This window comes from Humulus lupulus, chromosome 1 (genome assembly GCF_963169125.1).
Source record: "Humulus lupulus chromosome 1, drHumLupu1.1, whole genome shotgun sequence".
Lineage (NCBI taxonomy): Eukaryota > Viridiplantae > Streptophyta > Magnoliopsida > Rosales > Cannabaceae > Humulus > Humulus lupulus.
Genome location: NC_084793.1, coordinates 155,860,200 through 155,873,521, shown reverse-complemented (window position 1 = coordinate 155,873,521; position 13,322 = coordinate 155,860,200). Strand labels below are relative to the sequence as shown.

The following is a 13,322-nucleotide window of genomic DNA, read 5'->3' as shown; positions in this document are numbered from 1 at the left end:
TGAAATAACAAATAAATCAATGAATATTATTTATAAGGCAAAACATAATATTTTTGTTCTAAGCATTTGATGTGCATAATTTAATGGCACACCTGAATCAAAGAATATTATGATTTTGCACTAATGAAGAACAAAGTGTAAATATGTTCTAACAATAAAAAATACAAGATATTTAAGATGAAAGAAAATATTTGAAGAAGAAAATCCATAAACTTTATTGCACAAAATGGGAAATCAACACACAACATAAATACTATCTAGTTACATATTGTTTCATCATCACCTTAATAATCTTAAAAATATTAAAAACTCATAACTAGAATAGAAATTACAAACATAAATAGGAAAATTTGGAGGGAAAACCCCCAAATTTTTCCTCTAAAAACTCATAGAAAAAAATTGACCAAAAAGAAGAAAAAGATGAAGAGAATGGAGTGGTCTTGAAAGTGTAGAAATTTTGTAGGGTAACCCCTCCTAAAATAAGCACATAAAAATGGTCTTCAAAATTCCTTATTTATAGCCAAAATGAGAATATTAAAATAATCAATTTAAATTGATTAAATTAATTAAATTAATAATAATATGAAAAATAGGGGTAAATTTTAGGTGTAATAATGATTTTTGGGTAAAATGTGTAGAAAAGTTTGGGTAAAAAAATATGGTATTTTTAAACAAAAGGGACAAGGGGACAAGGTGCAATTTATGGGCTCAAGATAAAAAGGCAGTTGTGGGTGTTGGGCGACTGGCAGCTGAGGAAGGCTGGGACAGGCAGGGGAGTTGGTGTTGGGTTGGGCTTCGACTGGGCCTTGGAGTTCGGTGGGCAGCTGGTGCTGGCTGGAATAGGGAGGCGGGCCCAGGAGGCTCTAAGTGAAGGCTTTGGGTCGAATGGTTGCAGGTGGCTTCGGCTGGCAGGCGTGGAGAGAAGCTTGGGGCATGTGGGCTCGTTTCTTGGCTGCTGGCAGCTGAGGAAGGAAACGGGCCTGAGGCAGGCGGCCCAAACGGCTGGAGTGTGAGGTGGGCTTGGGTGGTGGCAGCTCCAAAGCTTGTCTTATGGCATTTTAAAATTGTCATTTTTCCTTTCTTTCTTTCCCTTACTTTTCAAAGCCTAAAAAGGCCATAAATTCCCTAAAAAATAAATATAAAATAAATCATAATAAAATATTTTCAACTATAAAATAAATCAATCTAATTCTTTGAAAATATTAATTATAACTTAATTTATATTTAACATTTAAGTTCAATAATACAACATTTTGTTGCCTCAAACTAAACAACAATAATTCAAATAATTAACTACAACATTTTACAACAAAATAACTATAAAAACACACAAAAATATATAAAATCAAAATAAACCCAATAAATTCAAAATTACTTTAAAACTTAATAAATCAATTAAAAACTCAAGAATTAAGCAACAATTAGCACATAAAAAAGTGGTAAAATAACTCTATTTTGTAGAGTTATCAGTGCGCCTAGCTGGCTCCTTTCCACCACTGATGTAAAGACCCAAAAGGCAGAACCCTCCAATATTTGTTGGAAAAAGTAAAATTTGACGCCCAAGGCGATTCCCAAGAAAAGAAAGGATCAAAAGTTTCAAGAAGGGACAATTCCCGAGCTCGCCACAGCTTGTGCACGAACCTCATGTCGCCAATTATCTCGGAGTAGGAACTAAAGCTCCATCTCGTCAGTTGCCTTGTGACTCTCTATAGTGAAAGGCAGCTAAGAGGGAGAACCTTTGAGAATGCGTTGCCAAGGATAGTACTGGCTCATTAAAATGCAAAAGCAACACGAGCCCGTACCACACGAAGAATCCAAATGTCTACAATTTTAGTGCAAATGGGCGAAACCAAGACAAGCCATCACTCGAAGAAACAAGGACACCTACTCCACTTCAAGCACTATGTCATACCAACAATGCCACGGCTCAAGTAGTCAAAGCTGGGAAGAACTCGTGGACGACAAAGTACTGGGCAAGAGCAAGCGGACCGCCCCTCGTTGATTCAAGTCAGCCTCACGCCAGCATGGAGCCTGACTTGGGGGGAAAATGTTATACTCAAATTTTGGCATTGCCACATGGCGGCTCGCGAAGCTGGTGACGTGTCAAAACAAGTGGTGAAGTGGAAATACGTCGCAGTCACCTTCACTCACTTAGGAGGATGACCCCGTCATTCCCTCAGCACTTAGGTGAAAATGGATCTCGCCAACACAAGTTTACTCTATTATGATTGGTTAAATACAAAGGACAAGTGTTGTTATGCAAGCTAGGTATAAAACACTTAGTGAATTTCACATAGTATAGATGTGAAATTTGAGTTTCAATTGTAGGAACTTACAAATTGTGTTTTTGGGTACAAAGTGATACATGGAGGTATCTAAGGTTCCCCAAAAATTTTGGTAGCATTTGGAACAATTTTAAGCTCGTTGGAGGGGTCAAAAGTCAGAGGGGAAGGCGATGCGTCGCCTCTCAAAAGGCGTTGCATCCCTTGGATGCAAAGGGCTCAAAAAAGCCCTAGCAAGCAACGCATCGCTTATAGGTAGGTGACGCGTCGCCAGACGTATCTGTACTGACACGTGTTTTAAGCTCCAAATTACGAGTTCTTTAGCTCTAATCCTATTGGTTAGACCTAATGACAGTGCCTACACTGTAAAAGGGTCCTAATAGAGTTTTGGAAGACTTGATTACTCTTAAATCTCTCTATAATCTCTTTCTCCTCTCTCTCTCTCTCTCTCTCTCTCTCTCTCTCTCTCTCTCTCTCTCTCTCTCTCTCTCTCTCTCTCTCTCTCTCTCTCTCTCTCAAGAATCTTTAGTTTTCTCTATGAAACTCATAAATAAAGTGCTTGACTTTGTGAGTTTAGGATATGTTCAATCCCAATTCACATTTTCTCTTAGAAAAGGCCTCAAGCATCAATGGTGGCTAGGAAATAGAGAATTAGGACAGCGATAAGAATCGTGTATAAGCCTTGGTTTTGTGTTTTTTGCATTGAAGAAGGAAAAGCTCAAAGTAGTTGTTCTCAAAAAGTTTTGAAGGTTCATCAAGGTTGAAGAAGATTGTTCTACAACTAGGGTTTGCATCATCTTTCTCAATCATTCTTTGGTCTCTGTCAATCATAATTTTGTGTAGATTCTAGTTATTGTGGTGGTGTAATCTCATTCTCCCCCAACATACTCCTCCCATAAAGCAAAGTCAAGTGGTTGTCAAAGACCCTATCCAATCTCCAACTGCATGAGGGAGAAGTCCAAGCCGATGGCCCTAGCCAGTTGCGCTAACAATAGCCGTAGGCAATTTCCCTGGCCAATTGCCAGAAGCGCTAACCAATTGACAGAAGTGTTAGCCAATCACTAAGAGCGCTAGCCAATCACTAGGAATGCTAGCCAATTGCCAGTGGCCTTCGCCACCCGAGCCATCTACCGCACCAGAGTGCGCCCTCAACCCCTTCATGAACAGGACACGTCGGATTACTATTTTTGGGTAAGACAGAAACCTGCCTTCATCCAAGTGTACCAAAAATTAGCCTGATCAAGAAACAAGTTTCAACCATCAGCTCTTCCCATCTCCACAATAAATAGTGAAAATCAAGATGCAAGAAGGGGATCTGGCCAAATCTGGCTAGTTGGCTCATCAAGTCGATAACTATTCATCCTCAAGAGAGCTCTTATTCTCCATTGATGTAACCGCCCAAAGAACAAGATCAAACTCGGAGTACTTGTTCTTGAGGGTTCAAAGTTCATCATCAATAATACTGACTAAAGTGGATGTAGGTCATCTTTTTGGGGTTGAACCACTATAAACCTTTGTCTCTTTCATTTATTACAGCATTTATTCCTCTTTCATTGGTTCACTATTCACAGCATAGATTCTGCTTTGGATTTTACACACAAAATAACTCTTCATTCTGCTCCGTGCAAGTTAACAAAAAATTGAGTCAACGTAACTCAATCGCAATTTGCGAATTTTCTTCGCAATTTGTTAATTTTCTTTGTCTTAGCCCCAACTCATCGAACCAAACAACCATAAACCCAAATTTTTAACATATAATCAGCCCTGAATTCAATACATAACATTCATAACACACTATAACATTAATCCATCATTATTCTCATGCATACATTCAGGAATTCTAATAAATGCATAATTAGGGTTCAAGAACCCTAACTTCACCTTCAACCTCTAAACCGTCTTTAAAACATGACCAAAACTTAATTAATTACCATAAATCATTCTCTAGCATGCTTCTATCATTGAAACATATTCATAAACACCCTAACATGCAATTCTAATAAATTAAGTCATAACATCTACCCTTAAACCTCATTAACAAACATAAACATGACCAAGATTCTAAAGAGTAAGTAGATCTTATCTTAAAATCGTTCTCTAATCCTCAAACCCTTTTAGATCTGATTGTGTTGAATGAGAAAGAGACAAAAAAATTAATATAAAGAGATGTGCTTAACCCTAATCCCATCTTAATCTATATATACTATCCCTTAAATCCAAAAGACTAATTTTCCCTCAACCCTAGCTCTCTCATTATTAGGATCAAGTCCTTTTAGTAATTTCACACTAAGCTAATAGCTTTCAAATTTCTTAATTGACTCATGGCCCAAAAGTCTTCTAATTTATACTTTGGCCTTTAATTGCATAATTTGTGACACTTATGCCCTTACTACTTGAATGAATTATTGTTGTTGCTCATAAACGTACTTAATTTCAACAAATGCTCACATAAACATTTATTAAACATAAACATAGTCATATAGACACATAAACATGCAATCACATGAAATTACAAAATTATCCATATATGTTATCACATTACGTAAATACCCCTTTTTAAGGAAATAAATATTAGTGAATATCAGCACACCACACATAAACTCAATTTGCATTACAAATTTTAAATAAATTCTAATAATCTTCACTATTCATAAAATAAAATAAAAATCGCTATGCTCATAATCATCTCCTATGTAAGTGTTAATTATTAAAATTACATCTAAATTTTGTGCAAAAGCTATTGTGTCGGAGAAAATTCTACAACTATACTCCCACTTAATTTTGTGATAACATAATCATGTTGCTAGCATTCATATCACACAAAAAAAAAATTGCATTTATTTAACATGCATAAACAAAATAGCTGCAAATATAAAGGAACTTATTGAAGAAAAATGGAGAACCTCAAGAAGAGAAAATTAAAGGAACTTAGCTGAAAGCCATATTTACATATGGAGCTGAAGGTCATATAAGTTTTGCAAGGTCTAGGGTCTGTTTGGGCATTATTTTTAAGTTGTGATTTTATAAATGAGAATGGAAATCAGTTTTTGTTGTTTTCTAAAATCAAGGGGTGTATAGTTAAAGTTTTCTCAATACAATGTTTTTAGTTTTTTTTTTTCAAATACCTTGACTGAAAAATTTAATATATATATAAAGTGAACTATTTCAAAAGTTTACAATAAATAATAAAATAAAGTAATATGAAGAAAAAAATGATGGAAAAATAAGGAGACAAAATTGAGGGAAAAGAAAGTGATGAGATAGAAAGTTATTTAAAAGAAAATGATAGATAAAATAAAAAGAGAGAAATTAATGTGTGAGAAAGTGATATGATTACAAAGTAAAAATACATAATTGGAATGATTTAGTATCATAACCTACATATTTTCATTGAAATTTAATTTAATTAAAATATGTGGGACTCAATATTAATTTACACCAATAGCAGAATTTCACGTCTTAACTTGGGCCACAGTTTGAGGTGTTTGACAACCGGAGGTGCTCTTTGGCATTACAAAAAAAATGACAAGAAAATATTAATTTTTGAAAACTACAGGAAAAACTAATTGATGATGTTTGGTTAATCGGTTGCAAATGAACTACTAATTCAATGGGACCGTACTACGTTTGAAGGTATACCCTATTCAGAAAATCAATCCTTATTGTCACAAAAGGTCACATTTTTCTCATAGAAATTGTTAAACTACTTTCAGAATTTTTGCAAATAAAACCAGCAGTGGCAAGAAGCAAAGAGAATACCGAACATCGCAAAATAGAGGCCTCAAAATAAGAAATCAATTTGTTTACTACACATTTAAAATAAGAAAAAAAAATATACGGAAAGGGGACCATAAGAACAAAATTGCTTCACTGACAACAGAGCTCGGCTGCATTTCAATCAATTTTTTAATTTTCATTGTTTGTCTTCTGGCAAATTCTACGCACCTAGACTCATAGCAGAATCGAGGTCAAAATCAATAAATATAATAAAAAAATCTGAAGAGGTTTTATCTTGCAAATGACCCTATTTTCATATTTAACCGACAGCTTATTCACGCATGCCCGTCTTTTTCCCTTTGTAACCACCCTTTTGTGCCTTCTGTCCTGAAGCTTTTGCAGACCCTTTCCCTTTCTGAAACTTACCAGTCTTACCCTTCTTTGAATTGCCTTTGCCTTTGGCCTTACTCGCTCTCAAGTCTTTTTTCATCCGTGGATCAACAAGTTTTTTACCCTTGCCAACCCTAACTTGAACGCCCTTCTTTGCAACCACTAATTCCTTTTTAGGCCTCTTAGGCTCGGCCTTCCGGTATAGTTGTTCAATTTGCTTCGTCTTTGAACGATCAGATATGTCTGCCTGGTCAGAAATTATGTTGGCCTTCTTCCTCACCTTCTCAAGCTTCTTCATGGCAACGCGCTTCTTTCGGGCCTTGGCCTCTGCCACTTTCTTCGCTGGCCGGGCATCTATTTCTTTGAATTGTGCTTTCATAGCATTAACCTCTTCCTTCGTTATCGGCTTAATGGAATGGCGATGCTTCCTTTCCTCCTCCAAAAACCACTTGGGCAAACCCTCATCATCAAACATGTACCTATTATAGGCATCATCAATCATTTGCTCCCTTGGTTTTTTCATGAGCATCTTCTTTGCACAAGCTAGTATCTCAGCTTTTGTGTCAACATCCAAATCCGATTCATCTGAAGATGAGTCATCGCTTGAATCCGTTCCTGGAGCAGGGACTATCTCAAAATCATCTTCTTTTTTCAAAGATTGATGTTGAGAACGATTGGATGCTACAGCAAGGTTTCTTGACTTTACCATGTCCTTTTCAGGGAAAGGAAACTTTTCTGGCCTGGCAGCCTGCATTTCATCTTCACTATCAGACTTTTCCAAGTCTCCCTCATCAACAGCTTCAGCAAAGATATCCTGACTAAACCACTTGTTCGTAATCTCTTCTTGTGTTGGAACTTCACAATCATCAAGTGGTACCATCAGAGGATTCCCTTCTTGATCACCAGGGTCTTTATCTGAATCATAATCACATTGGATATTTTGATTATCATCCTCACCGCCCTGTACAGGCCCCAAAAAGAATAGAGCCACAGTTACTAAAACAATACACAATGAGAACTGACTTCAAACCCACTTCCACACTTATATAAATGCACCATTTTCTTGTTCATAAACAATTAGCTGTCGCAAAACATGACAAAAAGCATTTTAAAGAAGCCATTGAGATGAAAGATCTTGCAGGAATATAAACTCCAGAGAACAATTACTGGAATGCAAGAAAATGCAGAAATAAATGACACATGACAAGTCATGTGAAAATGGTGATTCTTGTAGTCATGCAAGGGATGCTCTATCATTATCAATACAATCACAAGAGCATCATACCTCCAGAACATCTTCAGAATGCAGTTCCTTCGCCCGCTTCCGCTGCTTTGTACTTCCCTCCTTTTTGGACATGTACTGTTCATAAGCCTGATCAAGACACTCTTCCATTTTTTCATCATATCTGTCGTGAAAATACAACATTTAATCAGGACACAACAAATGTTTTAATCAATATCGAACTTAGACCAGACAAGACAGTAGAAAAAACCTTCTCCGTTCTTCATCAGAATCTACATCACTGGGTGAATCATGTTGAGCCTCATCATGTATTTCTTCATTTTCACTATCACCCAAGTTACCATTCTCATCCTCATTTTCCATGGAATCTACCACCACAAGATCTTTCTTTCCCTGAAAAAGTACAATTATATAACACCATAGACAACATAACATTTTTAGTATATTCAACTACCATTACAAGTAAAACTAAAAACATCAAAAGATCTTCGGTAAAAGCAAATAAAAAAAATTGTAATTTTACAATAGAAAGAAGCTTGAGTGCAGAGGGAAATAAAAAACCAACATTAAAGCACAAGAATATGTATTTATGTATATTCTAGGCACTTATCTACTAGAGAAAGGCAAATGTTTGAATTTGTAAAATCTTTGTAAGTTCTGAGGGTAGTGTTTTTGCTCCCTTTTGTTTGTATTAGTTTGGTTGATCAATGAAATTTTCTGTTTGATCAAAAAAAAAATATGTATTTATGTACATGTTACCACCACAAATCTAACGTGGAAGTGTACTAAATCTACAAACAGCATTAATATTATCAAAACCATAACTAACAATGCAAAATACTTCAATGTAAAAAAAAAAAAAAAAGAGAGATCAGGGAGGAAAAGGGTCGATAACATTACAAAAATACATGATCACCTTTTACAACCTACTAATATAAGCGAGGCTTATCTGACTGATTTAATTATTTATTTGTTAATAATATTTTATTTTTATGCTATTTGTTACTAAAATTAATTTTATAATATCTTTGCTGTATACTAGAAAGATCAATATTATATCCATAATAAATCAAGATCAGAGATTAAAAAAACTCTTTATATAAGGTAGTTATAGTAGATAACAAACATATATTGACATTATATAGGGATTTTAAAAACCCAAACCTATACATAGTGGGACACCCAGGACTTAGTCTGCAGTAAGTGAAAGCATACCTTCATAGAAGAGAGAGAAAATAGCTCATGGTCAACATAGCCGTCATCCAATGCATCTATTTGCATCCCATTTGCCTTTCGTGCCTTGTCCTTCATTAGAACGAAAAGCAAGTAGCAACAAATCATGAAACCATGTAAGTTGTGTGTAGATAGGTGAGAAAGAGGAAAGATACATATATAAAGATGCAAAGCTTTAATAGAAAAGATAATAGAAACTCTATTTCCATCATACCATGCACATGTAAGTTGCATGCAGTTACGCATGGGAAGAGAGAGAGAGATACATACATATATATAGATATATGTAGACAACAAACCTTAGCTCTTCTCTTTGCAAGCAGCTTTTTCTTCCGTTTCTGCTTGCGGTCCATAGCATTTGTTAGCTCCTCCATCTCATTGAGTATTTTCTCATCTTCATCCTCCTTAGATTCATTTTGAGCAGCTACAGCAGCAGTAGCTTCAGTCTTCTCTGAGGAAGACAATTCCTTTCTAATCTGCATCCTCCACCTATATGATCAAAAATGGAATGAAAAAAGAAAAAAAAAATCAGCACAAGAAAACCCAAGTACAACTACATAGAGATGCACATGTTGCAATGATACAATGGGATAGACAAAGACGTGCTCCTCTACAGAGAAAATAATATCACAGACCATTTAAATGATAAGAAAGCTGCAGTCAGCAGGGCATACAGGCCCAATGCTGAGCAGATTTGAATTAATGACAACCAACCATGACTCTTTGAAGAAAACTTCATAGAGAAAATTAAACAAAATACCCAGATTTAACAAGACAAATTAACCTACCAAAGTGATCAATAGATTCTGATTATAACATACGCCCCAACTTACCCAGCCCAAACCCAAATAGAGGGAAGAAAAAAATAACATATAAACCAAACATGCAGTTAAATAAGCATTTTTTTTTTAGAACTTAAAATATAAAAACTAAAGAGAAGAAAAAAAAATTGCACATCTTACTTCAGAAGGTGCTTAAAATCTTGTTTCCCCAGGACACGCAAATCATCACATAGAATTTTAACCTGCCCGATTATGAAATTTAAAACACTTGAACAATAAGCTCTCCAAGGGTACTAAAAACTCTAAATGAGAATAAAAACAAAGAGAAAAAAACAAACAAACAGGAATATACCTCTTCTGTTGTTAAAGCATGATCTTGAATGGGCAAAGAAGTCTCATTCTTAAAACTTATGGAAGTAACAGAACCAAGGATCTCAAGAGGAATGTCAGACCAAATAAAATCTGCAGCTGTTGACACTTTCCTCAAAGTTGTGTCTCCGTCTTCATATCTATAATAAAAGTGTGATCAGCAACAATTGTGACATATATTATATATCTCTACTTTTATGAACTTACCAAATTTTACAGGTGAAAAATTTAAACTGGTATTCATATATTGTTCAGAAAGATGTATATAGAACTAACAAAATAAATGAAATGATATTTAGAGACAACTCTTACCCATCACGGTGTCTCTTTTGCTTAGAGCCTCTAAGTACATCCACTACCTATGTTAACAGTTTAAAAATATAAGAAATAGTTACAATTAAAGAAAAAATAAATGAAAAATGGTACTTAGCTATAAAAATAATAATAATAATACTTTTAACAATCATTTACGATCAGTGCTCCTGTACTAAGGGAATTTAATGTGTGTAAACAGAAAGAAGTTATTAGTTACTTCTGATTAGATTCACCTTTTTCGGGGGTTCTATAGATCCCTGAAATAGATGTTTCACATCAAGAATGCGTGGATCAATCTTTGCAGGAGCCTTATATCTGAAAGCTAGAAGATATGTCTCTGCAGATGAGGAACGACTAGCTGCTGGTTTGTGAACCTCAACCCTCTCAAACAGCTGCAATGATTACCAAGAGTAGATTACAGGCATATCCAAGTAAACATTATAGTTTTGATGAAAGAAAAAAGAGAACACACCCTTGAAAGGCAATACTTGACAGACTCGTAGTCTTGAGATCGGAAGACCTGATACGAAAAAACAAAACACATTCAGCATTGTGTTCACAACAGAAACAACTACGACACAGTAGATCAAATAGAAGATTCATTATTCAGATGCAAATGTTATTAGGGTTGAACTCTAATTCCTTTAATATAAATAAATAAATACATTTCACAACAAGCTTAATAAAATTTAGGCTCCTCGAAATGTAAGATGGGAGCAACACTGTAGATTGACTTCAGCGTAACTAAACAACATAAATAAAAATGGAACACAAAACTCTCTAAATTCTGAATTTAGACTATACTTCAGAGCTGCAAGAACATTTTCAGGTAGTAAAATATGTTTACATTCATAAAAATAAACAACGTTGAATCAACCAAAGCGAATATTTATCTTTATTAAGATATCATAGTTGCCGCGCCGGTCGCAGATTCTATATGTTCCCAACCAAAAAAAAAAAATCACAAGCTTATTCGCTCAAACGATAATCGAGTACCAACAATAATCATCGAAATGCACAGCCTAAAGATACATTATCTAACTTGAACTAATTTAGGTGCATAACTAAACATTTGCTTGAGTTTACATGCCATTTCTGATTATTTACACCAGACTTGGAACATATCTGGATCACTAACACAAATATTGATTTATTATTATATCAAAATTGCACAATCCAAAGAAAAACACCAATAACCAATTCGCCAGTTAAACAAAAAGAGAGAGAATAAAAGCCATACCTTGGTAACAAATGTGCCTCTAGGTGCCAAGAACTCGGTAGCCAACTTCACGGAATCGATAACCAAGGCGTTCTGGCTGGTGGCTTCCTGAGCCCAAGCACCACCAACGTTGGGAGAACCATCGTGCAACACCAAATCAAAAGCCGTACATCCCTTCTCGCTCATTATGCGCTTGATCTTGGCCTTACATTCGGACCTGGTGATGTCCTGCTGGACGGCGATGGCGCCACGAATGGGAACGATGGGAACCAAATCAATACCGACGACAAGACTGCCGACGGGGACGCGCTGAACAACGACCTGCATCCAACCACCTGGGGCGGCGCAGAGATCGAGGACGGCGTGGGAGGAGCGGAGGAAAGTATACTTGGCATCGAGCTGAACCAGCTTCCAAGAGGCTCGAGAACGGTAGCCATGTTCTTTGGCCAAGTGGTAGAACTTGTCCAAACGATGCTTTCCCTTAACCTTACCCATGGCTGTAGCTTGCTTGTTGGTTCCGAATTAGGGTTTTAGGAATGCTATTGCTGTTTTTGGGTTTTAGGGTTTTGATAGTGTTTTTGGGTTTCAGCAGGAGAGGCTTCCCTCTGTTGAAAGAAGCGAGGTTAATTCGACTTTAATAATAGTTGTGTTTGTTAAAATTTTGGTTTTTGAATTTTTTAAACATAAAAATAGAAATATAATTTTTTCTTTCTTTTTATTTTTAAAAAATAAAAATATGTTTTGGTAATTATTTTTGTTTTTTATTTTTAAAAATAATAAACCCATTTGGTAATTTTTTTTTTTTTTTGTAACAATATAAAACGTTGATTTGAAGAAAAAAAAATAAAGGAAAAGTTTAAAAAGGTTTAAAAAAAAATTATTTTCAAATTTTAATAAATTTTAATTAAAATTTAAAAAAATAATAAATAAAGATAAAGTTATCAAACATATTTTATGTTTAATTGTCAAATTTTTAATTAATTAAATAAAAAAACTATGGGCCCGTTTGGTAAAAATTTTGTTTTTTAATTTTTTAAACATAAAAATAGAAATATAATTTTATTTTTGTTTCTTTATTTTTAAAAAATAAAAATATGTTTAGTAACACTTAAAAAAATAGTTTTTTATTTAATTAATTAAAAATTTGCCAATTAAACAAAAATTGTGTTTGGTAACTCTATTTTTATTTATTATTTTTTAAAATTTTAATTAAAATTTATTAAATTTTGAAAATAGAATTTTTTCACTTTCAAAATTTTTTTAAACAGTTTTTAATTTTTTCTTTTTTTTTTCTTCTCTTCTTCAAATCAACACCTCATATTGTTAAACAAAAAATAAAAATAAAAGTTATCAAACACGTTTATTATTTTTTGTTTTTAAAAACAAAAAACAAAAATAGTTACCAAACATATTTTTATTTTTTTAAAATAAAGAAATAAAAATAAAATAATATTTTCATTTTTGTGTTTAAAAAATTTAAAAACAAAAATTTTACCAAACAGACCCTATGTTTTTAAGTTTTACCAAACAACACCAATAAGTTTTAAAAACAATTACCCTTTTCTCAAATATTTAATTTTATTATACTTTTGTATTTACAATTTACCTTAGTTTTATCATTTTTTCGGAAATTTTATAGTAGGGAAATAGCCTAGCCCCACCACTCAACAGTTTTTGGATTTTTTTTTTTTTATAATCGTGTATTTTGTAGTTATTTTATAACATCTTACAAATTTTCTAAAAATTACTAATAATTTATAGTGCTGAAAGCT

General features: G+C 34.2%; 1 protein-coding gene across 1 annotated transcript; it reads right to left on the bottom strand.

Annotated features, from left to right (window-relative positions):
* Positions 1–6,047: 6,047 nt before the first annotated feature.
* LOC133799496 (adoMet-dependent rRNA methyltransferase spb1) lies at positions 6,048–12,165 on the bottom strand. Its single transcript, XM_062237512.1, has 11 exons — positions 11,572–12,165; positions 10,804–10,851; positions 10,565–10,723; positions 10,329–10,375; positions 10,000–10,156; positions 9,828–9,889; positions 9,165–9,354; positions 8,848–8,937; positions 7,883–8,025; positions 7,675–7,795; positions 6,048–7,350 (listed from the first exon to the last, which is right to left on the bottom strand). The coding sequence occupies exons 1-11, from the start codon at positions 12,043–12,045 to the stop codon at positions 6,331–6,333; spliced, it is 2,511 nt and encodes an 836-aa protein (XP_062093496.1). The 5' UTR covers positions 12,046–12,165; the 3' UTR covers positions 6,048–6,330.
* Positions 12,166–13,322: the final 1,157 nt, after the last annotated feature.